Source organism: Myotis lucifugus, unplaced genomic scaffold (genome assembly GCF_000147115.1).
Source record: "Myotis lucifugus unplaced genomic scaffold, Myoluc2.0 scaffold_426, whole genome shotgun sequence".
NCBI lineage: Eukaryota > Metazoa > Chordata > Mammalia > Chiroptera > Vespertilionidae > Myotis > Myotis lucifugus.
This window is the reverse complement of record NW_005871474.1, coordinates 523,789-540,750: the sequence shown is the minus strand read 5'-3', so window position 1 is coordinate 540,750 and position 16,962 is coordinate 523,789. Positions and strand designations below refer to the sequence as shown.

General features: G+C 53.8%; 4 protein-coding genes across 7 annotated transcripts in view; 2 read left to right on the top strand and 2 right to left on the bottom strand.

Annotated features, from left to right (window-relative positions):
• Window positions 1–2,943, top strand: part of GP1BA (glycoprotein Ib platelet alpha subunit) — an 18,906-nt gene extending 15,963 nt beyond the window's left edge. The window contains exon 2 of the mRNA XM_023744086.1: window positions 174–2,943. Within this exon, the coding sequence (XP_023599854.1) occupies window positions 512–2,581 (2,070 nt within the window). The 5' untranslated portion in view covers window positions 174–511 and the 3' untranslated portion in view covers window positions 2,582–2,943. The remainder of the gene's footprint in view (window positions 1–173) is intronic.
• A 1,680-nt stretch (window positions 2,944–4,623) lies between these two features.
• SLC25A11 (solute carrier family 25 member 11) lies at window positions 4,624–7,721 on the bottom strand. The gene is made up of 8 exons (XM_006102759.3): window positions 7,479–7,721; window positions 6,764–6,916; window positions 6,473–6,679; window positions 6,207–6,297; window positions 6,038–6,128; window positions 5,852–5,951; window positions 5,720–5,771; window positions 4,624–5,585 (listed from the first exon to the last, which is right to left on the bottom strand). The coding sequence occupies exons 1-8, from the start codon at window positions 7,571–7,573 to the stop codon at window positions 5,430–5,432; spliced, it is 945 nt and encodes a 314-aa protein (XP_006102821.1). The 5' UTR covers window positions 7,574–7,721; the 3' UTR covers window positions 4,624–5,429.
• Window positions 7,722–7,866: 145 nt separating this feature from the next.
• Window positions 7,867–13,277, top strand: RNF167 (ring finger protein 167). Of its 4 annotated transcripts, XM_006102758.3 has the most exons (10): window positions 7,868–8,019; window positions 8,155–8,654; window positions 8,738–8,818; window positions 10,503–10,628; window positions 10,736–10,823; window positions 11,182–11,272; window positions 11,467–11,572; window positions 11,718–11,811; window positions 12,628–12,708; window positions 12,784–13,277. In XM_006102758.3, the coding sequence occupies exons 2-10, from the start codon at window positions 8,571–8,573 to the stop codon at window positions 13,089–13,091; spliced, it is 1,059 nt and encodes a 352-aa protein (XP_006102820.1). In that variant the 5' UTR covers window positions 7,868–8,019; window positions 8,155–8,570; the 3' UTR covers window positions 13,092–13,277. The 4 variants fall into 4 exon arrangements, with proteins under 4 accessions (XP_023599858.1, XP_006102820.1, XP_023599859.1 ...); XM_023744090.1 differs by lacking the exon at window positions 12,628–12,708 and having other exon boundaries at window positions 7,867–8,019; XM_023744089.1 differs by lacking the exon at window positions 7,868–8,019 and having other exon boundaries at window positions 8,039–8,654.
• A 414-nt stretch (window positions 13,278–13,691) lies between these two features.
• On the bottom strand, window positions 13,692–16,962 carry PFN1 (profilin 1). Its single transcript, XM_006102757.2, has 3 exons — window positions 16,288–16,962; window positions 14,686–14,878; window positions 13,692–14,030 (listed from the first exon to the last, which is right to left on the bottom strand). Exons 1-3 carry the CDS (start codon window positions 16,423–16,425, stop codon window positions 13,933–13,935), a joined length of 429 nt encoding a protein of 142 aa, XP_006102819.1. The 5' UTR covers window positions 16,426–16,962; the 3' UTR covers window positions 13,692–13,932.

Genomic DNA, 16,962 nt, shown 5'->3' with positions numbered 1-16,962 from the left:
CCTGCTGTAGAAGGAAGTGGGAAAGAGTAGAGCCAAATGGAGGGCTTGGGGGAAGGCTGTGGAAGAGGGTGATAAGGGCCTGTGTCCGGGAGGGAGACTGTTCACTGGATCACAGGAGTCCCTATCAGGTTGGCACTTCCTCCCATCCCCATTCCCTTCCTGCCCCTGACCAGGCCCTCCCTAGAGCTGGAAGAAAGAAGGACCGAGTCACACCCTGGAAGAAGCTCTGTGCCTTTGGAGGTTTTTCTGCCTGTCCTTCTGCCTGCCCGTAAGCTGGGGTTAGGGCTGGGAGAGGAGGGGAGAGGGTCTGAGAGAGAGATGAGAGCCAAGGACCTGCAGCTAGCAGTTAAGGCTTTGGGGGACAAGGGCAGGAGAGGGGAGTGGAGGTTGGGAGGTGTGGGAGCCAAGTTTCTGGAAAGGATCCCGGAGGCTTCAGCGAGGGCTAGGGCCTGGGGAATAATGTTGGGGTCAGTGAGGTCCCCGCTCAAACTCCCCTCGCCCACAGGTCCTCATGCCTCTCCTCCTCTTGCTGCTCCTGCTGCTGAGCCTTTCACATCCCTTTCCCGCCTGTGAGGTCTCCAGAGTGGCCAGCCAGGTGGAAGTGAACTGTGACAATCAGGGTCTGAAGGCGATGCCTCCGGATTTGCCGGCAGACACCACCATCCTCCGCCTGGGCAAGAACCCCCTGCGCACCTTCTCCATGGCGTCCCTGGAGCCTCTGACTAGGCTCACGCAGCTGCATCTGGGTGACAGCCAACTGACCGAACTGCAGGCCGATGTGAAACTACCACTGCTGGAGACCCTGGAAATACTCCACAATCAGCTGAAAAGACTGCCCTCGCTAGGACAGACACTGCCAGCTCTCACTACGCTGGATGTCTCCTTCAACGAGCTGACCTCATTGTCTCCTGGTGCCCTGGATGGCCTCAGCCACCTCCAAGAGCTCTCCCTGCGTTCCAACAGGCTGAAGAGTCTGCCACCCCGGCTCCTGGCGCCCACACCCCAGCTGAAGAAGCTCAATCTGGCTGAAAACCGGTTGACGGAGCTGCCCCTTGAGCTCCTGGATGGGCTGGAGGAGCTTGACACCCTCTACCTCCAAGGAAACTGGCTACGTACAATACCAGAGGGCTTCTTTGGAGAGCGCCTTCTGCCTTTCGCTTTTCTCCACAATAACCCCTGGTTCTGTGACTGCAGCATCCGTTATTTCAGCCGCTGGCTGCGAGACAATGCTGACAGTGTCTACTTATGGAAGGAGGGTGAGGAAAACAAGGCCATGACCCCCAATGTGAAGAGCGTGCGATGTGTCAATATGGCAACACCCGTCTCTGACTACGTAGGGAAGAACTGTGGCCCTCTCAAAAGTGTGGATGGCCTAGACTATGATGTATATGACGAGGGCACTACGAGTGAGAAGGTGCCTACCACGAGGGCTGTGATCACCAACACCAACGCCCATACAACTCACTGGGGCCTACGCTACTCAGAATCTACTGCTTCTCCAGAAAGCCAAATGCCCTACTTGCCTCCAACTCGTGAGTCCACTAAGAAACAGACCACATTTCCAACCACGTTAGAATCCATTACATTCTCCCGCACTCCAAAACCCACGACTGAAACCACCAAAACCTCAACCACCCCAGAGCCCACCACAGTCCCGACCACCCCAGAGCCCACCACAGTCCCGACCACCCCAGAGCCCACCACAGTCCCGACCACCCCAGAGCCCACCACAGCCACGACCACCCCAGAGCCCACCACAGTCCCTACCACCCCAGAGCCCACCACAGTCCCTACCACCCCAGAGCCCACCACAGCCCCGACCACCCCAGCGCCCACCACAGCCCCGACCACCCCAGAGCCCACCACAGCCCCGACCACCCCAGCGCCCACCACAGCCCCGACCACCCCAGAGCCCACCACAGTCCCTACCACCCCAGAGCCCACTATATCCCTTACCACCCCAGAGACCATGACCCTGAGCACCCCAGAAACCACAACTCCAACCACCTCAGAACCCATAACCTCAGAACCCAGCACACTCCAGACCACTTCAGAACTGACCACAGAACCCACCTCCCTCTCTCTCTTAAAATCCACAACAATCATCTCTGACTTTTTCGACCCCGAAAAGGTCCGAGGACTGGCTCAAGGGAATGTGGATAGCTCCAGAAATGACCCTTTTCTCAGCCCCGACTTTTGCTGTCTCCTCCCCCTGGGCTTCTACATCTTGGGTCTCCTCTGGCTCCTGTTTGCTTCTGTGGTCCTCATCCTGCTGCTGATCTGGGTCCGGCACATGAAAGCGCAGGCCCTGGACTTTGGCCAGCCTCTTGCCCTGACCACAGCCAAGCACACCACACATCTGGAGCTGCAGAGGGGAAGGCAAGTGGCTGTGCCCCGGGCCTGGCTGCTTTTCCTCCAAGGATCACTCCCAACTTTCCGCTCCAGCCTCTTCCTGTGGATCCGGCCTAATGGCCGTGTGGGGCCTCTGGTGGCAGGACGGCGGCCCTCAGCCCTGAGTCTGGGTCGTGGTCAGGACCTGCTGGGTACAGTGGGCATTAGGTACTCTGGCCACAGCCTCTGAGATTGGGTGATGTGGGGACTCTGAGAGGCTCTCATGGCTTTCTTATTGGGATCTAGTGGGGGTGGGGGCTAGTGAAATCACAGGGTCAGGGGGAGGTCTTAATTACTTTCTTATCAGAAGCCTTCCCTTCATACCACAGGAGCATAACCTCAAAACCAGTAAGCCAGGAGAGGAAGTGAGATGGAGTGGGTGGTTCATAGAAAAAAACACTGGATGTAGGTGGGGGTGTCAGACCACGAGGTTATTACTACTTTGGGGAAGTTTTAGATAAAAGCAAATAAAAACCAGAATAGAACCTGGCTGGTGTGGCTCAGCGATTGAGCATCGTCCTATAAACCAAGAGGTCATGGTTCAATTCCTGGTCAGGGCACATGCCTGGGTTGTGGGCTCAATTCCCAGTGTGGGGCATGGAGGAGGCAGCCAATCAGTGATTGATGTTTCTACCTCTCTATTCCTCTCCCTTCCTCTCTAAAAAAAAAAAAAAAAAAAAATCAATAAAAATATATTTAAAAAAAAATAGAATAGTGGCCCTCACATTTATCTGTATTGAAAATTTAGAGATTTATCAAGATGTGAACCCTGATTGTCTTGGGGTGGTATAAATATGGTTTTCCTTTCCTCTGCTTGGCATTTTCTAGTTTTCTATCACCATATTATTTGTATAATAAAAAATAATTTCAAAAAGAAAAATTAAGTTCTTTTGGAGAGGAAGAGTGGCTGGGACACCTGTCCTTGGCATTCCCAAGGCTCCAGCTACCCCCACTCTAGTTGCACTACTCACCCAAAAAGATCTAGCCTTACATTGCACTTCTCCTGCTTGGGGTGCCTACTTGTCTGCTCCAGGAGCGACCACCCTCCAGGCCACCCCAAGCACCAGTTCCAGATCAAGAACCATACGTTTCCCTGGAGGTTAGTAACACCGCTGAGGCCTGCCTGTGGCCCGCAGCACTAGGAGTGAAGGTGGGTGCTTGCTCTCACCTGCAGCCTCAGGAATGCAGCTTTCCTGCGCTGTTCAGGTGAGTGGGACAGAGGAGAGGTGTGGGTTTTACCGAGTAGTCCGTTTCCTACTCTCAAGCTAGGACGCATGCTAATGGAACCCACTTGTCTCACCTTGTGCCACATCCTCCCGTTCTCACCACATTTGATGGGGCCCTGTCCTACCTTGCCTCCAGCACAAACCTAGGCTTGGGGCCCAGAGAATGAGAAGACCCCCTCTTCCAGATGGTGCTGGAAGAATCTTCCTAACTCGAAAACCCAACTGAATTTCTCCTGCTCTGAACTCTTCCCTGGGCAGAGGACAAACTCCTGAGCGTGACAATCAAGGACTTCTGTGCACTGATCCATTGAACACTTCAGCTCCATCTCACAAACACTTCACCACCTGTGTCCCGGCTATTGCACCTGCTCCCCGGCCTTTCCCCTCTAAGCCTTTGCTGTCATGTCAGCCACAACTGCCCCGCCCCCCTTCCCCAGCCAGTCTGCTACAGTGCACAGGTCTCTCCTCCCCCAAGCAAAGCCGGGTGTTACCCAGACCAGCCTATTGCTACACTCCCAGCAACCCAAACTGCTCCTGTGCCATCTTCCCCTCTGGACTTGGAATTCCTTAAGTATAAGACTCAGACCCCAAGTGTCTCAAAGTGGCCACAAGGCGCAGGCCAGCATGTACATGGAGCAGGTAAAGACAGGCAGAGGTGGGAGGGCCCAGCATGATGCCAGGCTGCTGAGCTCCACTTCTATCAAGAGGCTCTGCCAAGAGGACAGCTCCCACCTGCTGCCTGCCTGTCCCCTGGCCTGGCTCACAAGCCTTCAGACCTCATACTGCCCAACCCTCCTTCCAGCTGACCTTCTCATACCCTTTTATGCCCCAAGAGGTTTGGGGGCTCCTAGAGGCCAGGGTCTGGGAGTCACGCAGACAAGGCAGTCACTCTCCCCAGCCTAGTGCCCAGATCAAGTCTCGGGTTCCTCAAACTCCAGGCTTTGGGAGTCTGGCTCCTGTGCTCACTCCCCCTCCCCCCGCCCTCCCCCCAACACACAAGTCAGCCTTCTCTTCTCATACTCTTTATTCCCTCCCTCTTTGGGCCACAGAAGCAGTCACCAGACCCGAGGCTTTCCCGGGGATTACATGAGCTGACTTGTGCTGACTTGTGCATCTGTCGCATTCTTGGCCAAGTGGCTGGGAAGCAAGACTCAGTGCTTGGGTTTTGGTTCTCCTCACCCAGTCAGCTGCCACAGTGAGACCGATTTACATCGCACTTTCATAAAACCAGCAGGTGCTTTTTCTTTAATCGTTTTTCTTAAAAATTCCAGTTGGTGTTCTCCAGGGGCATCACTTCTTTGTCCAGTCTCCCCCCTCCTCCAGCCCTCACAACTCTTCAAATTTGGGGGTAGTGTTATCAATCCAATTACAATGTCCTCAGGGAAGTGGAGGAAATCCAATTTATTGATTATGTCCTCTCACTGCAGACCCTCTGACCATCCTGACAGCTCCCGCTCTCTCTAGTCCCTCAGCTCTGCCTTGGTTTCCCTACTGAGAAGGGGGATCATCTGCTGTCCTAGGTGACCTGAAACTAACACCCAAGAGGAGGCTGGACATTCTCAGGGAGTTTCTCAGCTTCCCCCAAGGCACAGCCAGGGACAGAGAGGACATGAGGATCAGGACAAGCAGGGTGAGCTGGAGCAGGGGGAGGGCAGACCAAACTCCTTTACCGCAGAGGAAGGAACCACACTGTGGAGGGAAAATAAATAGAGGGGCCCAGGGCAGCAGTCCAGGCCCCCCAGGGGCACACTGACTGTAGGAGCAGCAGGCGAGTGGGAGCCCAGCACACTGGCTCCAGGCCCCTCGCCTGCCTCAGCCACTGAGGAAAAGACGCTTGTAGGCCTTGTTCATCTGCTCCAAGAAGATGAAGGTGAGGACGGTGTGGGGGCCCAAGCGGGCATAGTACGGTGTAAAGCCCTTCCACAGGCTGAAGAAGCCCTCGTAGCGAACGACCTTCGCCAGCACATCCTAGACAGGCAGGTGGGCAGGACACTGGGGCTAGGACCTGGCCTCTGGGGCCCTGGCCCTCATACCCAGTGACCCTCACTGTTTTCCCAGGACATCCAATCCTCCAGCCCAAGCCCCCAGCCCTGTTTCCTCACCAGGCCGTTTTTGTATTCCGGCTTCCCGTCAATCATTCGCATGTTCTGGATCCTGAAGGAGAGGAGGTAGGGGCATGAGAGACATAACGGGGGCCCTCCCTTCCTTCTCCAGGCCCAGGTCTGCAGACTCACCGGGTCTTGACAATGTCCACGGGCATGGAGGCAGCAGTAGTGACCAGGCCACTGATCATGCTAGCACAGAAGTGGCACAAGATGTTGTCAGAGAAGTAACCTGGGGGAGGTGGAGCAGGGAGTGGCAGTCAGCTAGAGCCCGGCTCAGGCCAGGCTGGGAGCTAAGGGCCCAGCTCTAGATCTCACCTGAGTCCAGTAAGAACTGCTTGGATTGGGAGTAAGAGGCGAGCTGGGCAGCATTGACGACGACCGCCCGAGCCATGGTAGGGATGCAGCCCTGGGTGGGGAGTGGAAGAGGATTCAGAAATGCCTGGGACCTGACCCCACCCCTCAGGTCTCCAGCCCCATCACTCACCCTCCATAGTGTGGGGACCCCCTCCTCCCGAGCGATTCGAACCAGGGCATTAAACACATTTTTGTAGCCACGGCGTTGGTCAGCTGGAAGCCTGGTGGGAAGGCAGGGAGAGGCCAAGTTCAGGACAGACCATCCTGTCCCACAGGAACAAAAAAAGGGTGTCCAGAACAGGTGAATGCTCTGCTTTAGATCGAAGATAAGAAGTTAGTCCTTAATTCTAGATTCCAAGGAATGGAGCTGGAGGCGGGCTCAGACCTGGAACTCACCGGCCATCGGCGGTCATGCGAATAAGAGCCACCTCAGCTGGTGTTCCCACAAAGGCACCAGTTGCACCTGCAGTCATGCCAATCAGGGCCTTCAGCAGAAAGCCAGGAGGTGTGCCATCAGCCCCAGTCAGGCGTTCAAACAGCACCGTATAGATGCCAAGGCGAGTGGTGGTGTAAGTGGCCTGGCGCAGTAGGCCAGCTGACAGCCTGGGGAGTGAAGGGGTCAGTCTATTAGGCCAAGGTCTGGAGCTGCCAACCCGCACCCTAATCCCCATCCTGTGGCCTCAATACCCGGTGTAAATGCCCCGCAGCCCTTCTGCCTTAAGGATACTGGTAAGGGCATGGAAGCTGGTTTTGTACTCTCGCGTTTTGGCTCCTTCCCCACTCAGCTGCATCCGGTTCTTCACCAGGTCCAGGGGTTGTACAAAAACGGTAGCTCCCATCCTGGGGGAAGACAGAGGTAGAGTCAAAGTGTCCCAGATCTACCAGTGCCTACTGGTGCCTGGCAACAAGTCACAAGGGGCAGGGCCTGCCATACGATTGACTAAATGTTCAGGAGGTCGTTGGACATGAGTATAAGTCTATGCGTGTATCAGGAGCAACGGGTCTAAACAGTTCAATGATCTAGCATGCAATGAAAAGTGCTCCATGCAACTCCAAGGGGGTCAAGCAGTGACTTGGGACTGCATGCAGTCCGACCCATTCAGGACCGGCAGGAGCCATGCAATGACCTGGAACTCCATAAACCCGGCAGAGCCAAGCAATGGGTTGAGAAATTCAGGTGGCCGCCCAGCGGGAGCCGTGCAATGACCCCGAATGCAGCCTAGTAAGGGCCCTGCAATGGGTAAAAATATCCTGGTATCCCATCAAGGACCTCGAAGAACACTGAGGACGGCGCTGACCCCGTGCCGGCTCAGTACACTGCAACAGACCCCAAGATGAACTGGGCCCGGTTACTTGCACCCGTCCCTTCCTCCTCTTTACCAACCCTAGGGCCTGCGCTTACCCAGCCAGGCCCCCAAACAGGAACTTGACCGACTTAGGGGACGTACGGGGTTTCCCGTCCATCCCGCCGGCCCCGGGACTCGCCGTCGCCGCCATCGCTACTCGATGGCCCTGGACACCCGGTCCCGTGCACGCGCGGCCCCGCTCGCGCCCAAGGTGACACCACGCGCAACAGGGGCGAGGGCGCGCGCGCACAGGCCGGCGGCTCGGGGTCCAGAACCACGGGGATGATGGCGCAGGCGCGCAGCGCAAAGGTGGCCGGGAGTAAGGCGGAGCTTAAGGAGGAGCTCAAAGATGTACTGCGAAGGGGTGTGGCTGATTTCGGAAGTCAGAGCATAGGCGCAATTTTCACCAAGTTGGAATCGCGGGAAAATAGAGAGGGTGTTGAAGATCTCGCGAGATCGGGTAAACTAGGCTAGCCAGAGTTAGGCGGTATCTCGCGATAGATACAGCAAGTTTCAGCAGGTGGGAGGGAACTGTGATGAGGCCTCTCGCGAGACCTGAAGGTACCGCGACAGCGGCAGCGGCCACAGGGAGGAGAGGTTTGTAAACTGGTCAGCTCCAGGATTCGGGCTGTAAAGGGGGAACGACTGGGTCGTCTTCTGGAACTTCAGTGCTTCCTTCATCTCCATAGACACTCCCTCCACCTCTAACCTTTCTTTTAACCGGCCTTTTAGGACCGGAAGTCCTTCATCTTGAGCGTCCAATGCTGGAAGCGGCCTGACTTTCTTTACCGGAAACCCTTTTCCAGGACCTAGGAAGACGGCCCACCTGGCCGGAAGTCCCACCTCTTTGAGCGCCCCCACCCTCCCAGAAGTTTTTCTGTCACCGGTGTTTACCTCCCTCTCCTTTCCCCGTTTTAGCCCCATACTAGGAAAGGCTACATTTAGTGTCTCGCTCCTAGGTCCACTAAACGGTTTGGATATCTCATTCCCCGAGCCGGGGTTCCTTCCCCGTATCTCCATGTAGCTGGGAAGTGGAACCTGGGGGTGGTTGGACCCCTGGGATCCTGGAGTGGCGGAGAGGGCGCAGAACTCCGCTTCTGCTCCTGCTACCAGGACGCCGCGGCCTCAGCTTCTCCCTTCCCGCTGCCATGCACTCTGCGGTCTTCTCGCTTCCTGTAGTTGTGGCCACTGTGCTGTGGGGAGCGGCCCCCATCCGGGGTCTCATTCGAGCGGTGAGTCAAAGGGGTAGTTGGGGGAAGGGCGCTTGAGGGAGAGATTGCAGGCTGAAGGGGAACATGCAATCTTTTGTCCGCAGACCTCGGACCACAATACCAGCATGGACTTTGCAGACCTCCCAGCTCTCTTTGGTTCTGCCTTGAGCCAGGAGGGACTTCAGGTAATTTTCTTTCCCCTTTTCTGTTTCCTTAAACCTCCCATCCTGGGTAGGGATTGAGGAGCCATACATACCCTTGGATGAAGCTAGAGGTAGGAAGAGTTGAGTGAGAAAGTGCATTAGCACATCTAGCGTGGAATCCAGAATCTAGAGGGAGAAGACCAAGCCTACTCTAAGAAATCTGAACCCTGTGAGGGAGACTGAAAGTGGATCAAGATAAAAGGCAGGGAGAAGTGGTGTTTACAGTAGAATCTCTGGGGTCAGTTATTGGTTTATATGATCATGGACAAGTTGATTATCTCTCTGAGCCTTAGTTTTACTTTAGCATGGGATAATAATAGATGTTATCTCAGGGCTATTGTGAGGATTAAATTAGATAAAGAAATTTTATAGTACTTAATCACAAAGATGCCCACACAGCAAAAATTGGGCCATAGATATCAGTGTAATTGTTTGTAAGATGGGTAATTGGAAAATTAAAGAGAGGTGTTAAAAAACAAAATTCTAGCCTGGCAGATGTGGCTCAGTGGTTGAGCCTTGACCCATGCAGAGAGATCACAGGTTCCATTCCAGGTCAGAGCACCTGCCGGTTGTGGGCTCCATCCCCGGTCAAGGCTGTGCGGGAGGCAGCCAATCAATGTTTCTCATTGATATTTCTGTCTCTCCCTCTCCCTTTCTCTCTCTCTAAAATCAATAAAAACACATTCTAAAAAACACACAGAATTCTACCGAGTAAATTTTAAAGACCTTCCTGACTTTATCCAATGATTTATGAATTGGGCAATAACCCATGTAGCAAATAGAAAGTAACTCCAAAGAATTGTACATATTGAAAGACTTTTAAGGCAGAAGGGAGCAGGACAAGGGAGTTACATTAGCAAAGAGCTGGTTGTTTTTGGCAAGGTCACCTTTCGGGAATGGCAGGGGGTCTATCAGGCAGATTACTTCACTAGTGCTGACCAGGTAATTCCAGAATGGCTTAAGATTCCATTCCTGGGAGAGGCTGAAACTGTAATTAAGTTCGGTAGTCTCAGTTTGGTGACATGGGGCTTAGCACAAGTGACTCCATTTTTTAAATTGATGTTAGAGAGAGGAAGGGAGAGAAACATCAGTCACTGCCCTCCCATACACACCAGGGATTGAGCCTGAAACCTAGTATGTGCCCTGACTGGGAATGGAACCTGTGACCTTTTTTGTGTATGGGATGACACTCCAACCAATTGAGCCACACAGGTCAGGGCCTTGTTGCTTCTTTTTTATTTATATTTTGTGTGTGTTGCCGCTTCTTTTTAACAGGAGTATGTTCTGTATGAGTATGTACTGGAGAGGGGAGTGTGAAATGGAACTTGAGAGAAAATGACATGGATAAGTGGAGAGTTGATGTACAATCAGTGGGAAACTGGAATGCAGAATTTGAATTAGAGAATTGGAGTATGGGGTATAAGTTAGCTCATCTGGGACATGGAGAGGGATAAAGGGATGGTCTGGTAAAAGGATGTTGTTTGATATATTTTCATATTGAGGAAGCTGAGAAGAGGTAGATTTCTGACTTAGGTGGAATGCTCAGACCCCAGGAATGAGAAGGAAGTAGATAGAGAACATGTATGTGGGGCCAGTGTGCTTGGTGGGCCCTATGGAGAGCAGAACCTAGGGAGGTGAAATCCAACTGTTTACTTCTCTTCTCCAGGGCTTTCTTGTGGAGGCTCACCCAGCCAATGCCTGCAGCCCCATTGCCCCACCACCCCCAGCCCCGGTCAACGGGTCAGTCTTTATTGCACTGCTTCGAAGATTCGACTGCAACTTTGACCTCAAGGTTGCTGAATATGGAGTGGGAGCTGGGAATCTGAGGGTAAAAAAATGCACCAGGGATGAAGGGAGATAAGACCCATAATGGCTCCTTATCCTGTCTTGTCTCTGTAGGTCCTGAATGCTCAGAAGGCTGGGTACGGTGCAGCCGTGGTACACAATGTGAATTCCAATGAACTTCTGAACATGGTGTGGAATAGTGGTAAGGTTAGACCTGAAGGGCTGGGTTTTCAGTAGAGCTCAGACTTAAGAGATGGTGGATGGGCTAGAGCAGTGGTCGGCAAACTGCGGCTCGCGAGCTACACGCTGCTCTTTGGCCCCTTGAGTGTGGCTCTTCCACAAAATACCGACTTCTGCGCATGGGCCACGAAAGTTTCAGTCACACTGTATGTGCGCGCCCGCACGTGGTATTTTGTGCGGGCTGACCACTGGGCTAGAGAATTAGGGGAAAGAAGTCAATCTTTGGGTGGGATGGCACAAAAGAACCAAATGCTAGGATTACCAAAGCATTTGAGTAGAGGGTTGAGTCCTCAGTGTAATGAATGCCCTGATCCCTGCAGAGGAAATCCAGCAACAGATCTGGATCCCGTCTGTGTTTATTGGGGAGAGGAGCTCCGAGTACCTGCGTGCCCTCTTTGTCTACGAGAAGGGGTAGGATGTGTCCCTCTTTCCCACTCTTTCTTTAGCACTTTCATGCCAATCTGGAGCCCAAGCCTCAGGCCCTTCTGTCTCTTGACTTTCCACCCCTTTTCCATCCATGGGCCTTATCCAGAGTCAGTTACTTTTTCTCTTCCTTTGTCACTTTGCTTTTCCTGCCCCTCTGATACTGATCTTCCTTTTCCCAGGGCTCGGGTGCTTCTGGTCCCGGACAGTACTTTCCCATTGGGTTATTACCTCATCCCTTTCACAGGGATTGTGGGACTGCTGGTTTTGGCCATGGGAGCAGTGATGGTGAGTAGCTCAGGGAGCATGATGGGAAGAGCTGAAGCCTTTAAAACCAGACTGACTCTGGGGTTTAGTAATGGGGATGCTTTGTACTGGATTGTCCAGTTTTGTTCCCTAAGGCTGATCTGATCCATCCACTCCTTTTCCCCAGATAGTTCGTTGTATCCAGCACCGGAAACGGCTCCAACGGAACCGACTGACGAAAGAGCAACTTAAACAGATTCCGACACATGACTATCAGAAGGGTGAGGGGGATAGGGGAGCGGAAGGCCTTCCCCATAGTGTATGGTTCTGAAGGAGTTTGAGCCCAGGAGATAAGGGGCAAAGAAAGATGGCAGAGAGATGTCAGCCTGAAATGCCACCTTTCCTCTTTTAGAGAGGGAGATGGATAGAGATAGAAACATCGATTTGAGAAACAGATTGGCTGCCTCCTGCACCCCCCTACTGGGGATCAAACCCACAACCTGGGCATGTGTCCTGAACAGAAATCCAACCAGTGACCTCTTGGTTCATGGGTTGACAACTCACCTGAGCCACAACCAGCCAGGCACCTTTCCTCTTTTTACCCACACATACAATGAAGACAGGATAGGAACAGAGCAGATGAGAAGTAAAGATGACTAATGGAGTAGTTGGCGGGAAAAGATGAGGACCAACCTTGATTATAAGAGAACATAAGTGGAAGGAGTGGGGAGGATTTACTCTGAGAACAGGTGAGGAGGGGCTAGGTTTTTCGGCCCAGGAGTCTCCTTGCCCAAATAAGGCAATAGTAGAAGCCCTACCCTCATCTCCACCCCTCCCACTGTGGTTATCTCCACCCTCACCCCTCCCCAGATAAAACCCACTTCCCTTCTTACCTCTGCATTTCTTTGTCCCTTCTAAACCTCAGTTCCTACACTTTGGCTTTATCCTGCAAGTCCCAGTCTTAGCTATTCCACTGGCTTTGTAGAACCAGGGAAAATAACTTGCAAGGCTTAGCTACCTACAGGCCTCCCAGAGTGAGTGCTTATGGGCCCTGGTCCAAAGTGCCTCAATAAAAGGACTCCTTTTTCCCACCCCAGGAGACCAGTACGATGTCTGTGCCATCTGCCTGGATGAGTATGTGGATGGTGACAAGCTGAGGGTACTCCCCTGTGCACATGGTGAGGCCCTCAGTTTCAGTGCCCATGTCCCACTCTACCAGCAGGCATGTTGTTTCACCTCATTCCTCTCGGCAGCCTATCACAGCCGCTGTGTGGACCCCTGGCTCACTCAGACCCGGAAGACCTGCCCCATTTGCAAGCAGCCTGTCCACCGAGGTCCTGGGGATGAGGAGCAGGAGGAAGAAACTCAGGGACAAGATGGTGATGAGGAAGGGGAACCAAGGGACCATCCTGCCTCAGAGCGGACCCCACTTCTGGGCTCTAGCCCTACAACGCCCACCTCTTTTGGCTCCCTAGCCCCAGCCCCACTTGTTTTTCCTGAGTCTTCAGTAGATCCCGTACCCTCTCCTCCCTCGCCCTCCTCAGCTGCCATCCTAGTCTAATAACCCTTGTCACCCCCACCCTGATGACCTATTTTGCACAGCATTTCTCTAGCCTTCTATGTTGAAGAATAGGGGATATTTCTACCCTGGGTTTCTCCCTTACCCAATCCCATCCGTTTGAGGGGGTTGGTACAAAGGGACTGGGTCTTCAATTACTGGGTTAATAAAATTGTTTTTGTTGACTAAGGAAGGGGAAGATCATTCTCACACAAATGAACCTCTTACCCACTTGGGAAATTGCCCCCTTTTTTGGTATAAAGGGGCAAGGGAGTTCTGGAAGAGACTAACCTAATCATGGGGATAGCCCCAGCATTTTGTGAGTCAGAGAGGGGGAGCCCCACCCACAGGATGACTCAACTGGCCCTGCCTTGCCCACAGGCTGGGGCCCATTCTATGGTCTGGATGGCTCTATTCCATTATTCACTAATTCAACTAGCACTTGTACCTAGGGCTAGAAACAGGCAGCCAGATAGGCCTGAGGCAGGTGCTCAGTCCTACACTTTGTAGTGCTTCAACCCTTCCTGCTCCCAACCCCAAACAAGGATAAAGGAGGCAAGTCCTAATGACTGCCCTCCACCCAGGCTAAAACCACACAGCACCTTGTTAGAATCTTTTTTATTCAGAAAAAAAACAAAACAAAAAAAATTTTTCCAACCACACACGGGAGGGGTATGGGTAGGGGGAGGTGTCTTCCATCCAGGCCTGGCCCCCAGCCCATGTGGTTTTGGCAGCAATAAGGGGTATAGGGTAATGGCCCAAAAAATAAAAATGGTATATGTGTGTGTATGGGAAGGAGAGTGCCAAAGCAGTGGGGAGTGGTAGGGGGAAGGGAAAGATGAAGTCAGTACTGGGAACGCCGCAGGTGGTTGGCCATTTCAAAACATTTCTTGTTGATCACACCACCGTGGGTACCTTCTTTGCCCATCAGCAGGACTAGCGCTGGAGGAAAGAGAGAGGAGGCTAGGACCCAGGTGTCACAATGCTACCCCCTGCCAGCTGTTGAGCAGCTGTCCAGCCCTGGGGGCTGTAACCCAACCTCATCTCCCAAACCCCACCCCACCCCCCCACACACAGGCAGGCTAGGCTGTCAGTCACCCTGAAACAATAGGGCTTTTCAAAAAAAAAAAAAAAAAAGACGGGAGGAGGGGGGGAGGGTTCAAGCTAAAAGACTGGAAGCAGAACACTAAAATTTAGGGGTCAAAGGCTTATAGACCTGACTCCTGTTCAGGCTAGAAATGGATATGGATGAGCCTGCCAACTCCAAATTTTAACAAAAGGGTTCAAAAGACAACTCCTAAGTGCTGACTACAATCAACAGTCGGCCTCCTCCCAAAAAAGTTTCTCATCTGAAAAGGCTCAAGTAGGAAGAAACTGAAGAGGTAATATAGTCAATTTCTTTATATTTTAAGATGAGGAACTAAGAACTGGAGGGACTATCCAATATCCTAAATACCCAGCAGGCTGGGAGGAGAAGGCTGCTCTGATCCCTTCATACTGGGGAACCACACAGAAGAACCCAAAAGACTCATAGGAGGATGTACATTAGGGATATTGGAGCTACAGACTACAGAAAGATAAGACTCAGAAAACTCACTCCTGGCAGTCATGGTGACAGCGATGTTGAAGGTGGGCGCTCCCCCAGTGCTCTTGGTACGAAGATCCATGCTATAGTCGCCTTCCTGCAGCAGTGTGTCCCGGATCACAGAACATTTCTGGCCCCCGAGTGTCAGCCCATTCACGAACAGACCTGCCCGGTCTTTGCCAACCAGGACAGCAATTTCAGCTGGCTGGAAGGGGAACCAAGCACTCAAGTTAGTACACCAAGGTTCCCACCTTCTCCAAGGGCATACCCGCTTCTCACTTCTCAGGAGAGGAAATGTGTGTGTGTTAAGTGCTTTGTACTCATCTATGAAAGCTGAGGAGCTCTTAGGACTTTCTGGAAGTTAGTCCACAAAAAGATCAGGATCCTCAAACCCAGAGAATGGTAACATGAAGAGATGGCATATTCCTCTGGAGACTTAGCAAACCCAGAAAATAAAGGGCCAAAAGCCAGTGAGGAAAGTGGAGTGGAATGGAGTGGGGAGCCTTTGGATGCTCAGAACCCTCCTTCAGGAAAAGCAGAAGCTAATAGGGGAAGAGAGGGGGCGGGCAAAGCCGGAGAAGCAACTTTGTCCTTATTTGGTCAAAGGTTCTGAAGGAGTTGTTGGGGGCCCGGACGCCTGGGTCTCCAAGTAACCTAGAGTTTAGGTCCAGGTACCTATGCCCCAAGATGAGGAAGCAGATCCCTGGGGGCTTTCCGGGGAAGTTGGAAAACTTCTAAAAGGGGACCTGGGCTGGACCCAGCACGCCAGCTCTCGGGTATAGATACCCCAAGGAACCTTTCCACCCCTCCCCCTTACACCCCAAATCCCCACATCCGGTCCCCTCCCGCCCGGAAATCCCCTTCCCCCCCAATTTGAACTTCCGCTCCCCCTCCCCACTTCCGGGCAGTGTGGACCCGGGAGGCAGTGGTGGGGACAGCAGTGGTCATTCTTTATACTACCTTAGAACTTCTCACAAAGTTCCCCTGCTGCAGGCCCCGCAGGATGGCGGGAAGGGAGGGCGAGGGGACTTCCGGATTTGGTCTCACAGGAATGCTGAAGTCCACCACGCAGACTTGGGGAGGGGAGTTGGGGACGTGAGGCGGCCCAGCCTTTTCCAACCAAGTTGGGAGGGGCAGGGAGCCCACAGAGGACCAGCATGGAACCCCGGCCACGATCCCTCCCGCATAAGGGGGAACAATGGTGGAGGGGGCATGAGTTGGCGACCGGAAGTGGAGCTCGGGGGTCCGGGGGTCCCACAGTCCCTTCTCAATCACAATCCCCGGTTGAAACTGCAGCGCGTGCCCGCCCCGCCCTGAACGAGGCGGAAGTGGGCCGCCGCACCGGGCGGCTCACCCCTCCCCGCCCTGTGCCCCGGATGTAACGCCCCGTCGCGGAAAGCGGGCGGCGGGCTGGATGGGAGACACCGCCTGGGGCGTAGCACTTAGGGGGCTGCCGAGGGACCCTCACGTGCAGCCGCCATTCGCGCCGCTTCCAGGGCAAGGACCGGGTCGCGGCCTTTCGCAGCCCTTCCCAGACCGCACCCGCCGCCACACAAGTCCCTCCCTCAGAGTCCAAGCTCGGCCAGTACCCGGACCGCGGAGGCCTCGCAGTACCGTGATGTTGGCGAAGGCTTTCCCGGGAACGGCGGCCCAGATGGAGGGCGTGTCCTTATAGCCCACGATGGCCGCGTCCTGACAGGTCCCGTCCGCCATGAGGTTGCTGATGTAGGCGTCCCACCCGGGCGTCGACATGGCGCTGCTGCTGGGGCTGCTCTCGGCGCTGCTGCTGGGGCCGCGGGCTGGGCTCCGGCTGGCGGGCGGGGGGAGGCGGAGAGCTCGGGGCACGCGCTGCCGTCCGGACCTCGGCTCTGCTAGCTGTGCAGCAACCCTCGCACCGCCACTTCCTGCTCCTCCCCCCCTTCTAGATTTTTATTTGCAAAGGGCGGTAGGGGCGGGGCCTGCTCCCCATTCCCTCCCTACCTCCCCCCTTGCCTGCCCAGATACCTAACTTTGTGCAAATGCAATTTAAAAAATCCCTCCCCCATTGCAAAATTTGCAGAGGTCAATGGAAAGCAACATAAAGGGATGAAAAGAGTGGGGAGCAGGAAGAGGTTAGGGTGAAGGCTCCCTCCAATTTGCATTGTGAACCACACTTGGGTATAAGGGAAGGGAGTGAGCCAGAGGAAGGAAAGTAAAAGGAGGAATTCCCGAACTGCCAATTTAGCAAAATTGAGTGGGTTCGGGGAACTCAGGGTTAAACGGAACGACTCCCCTTCCCCCACCTCCGCC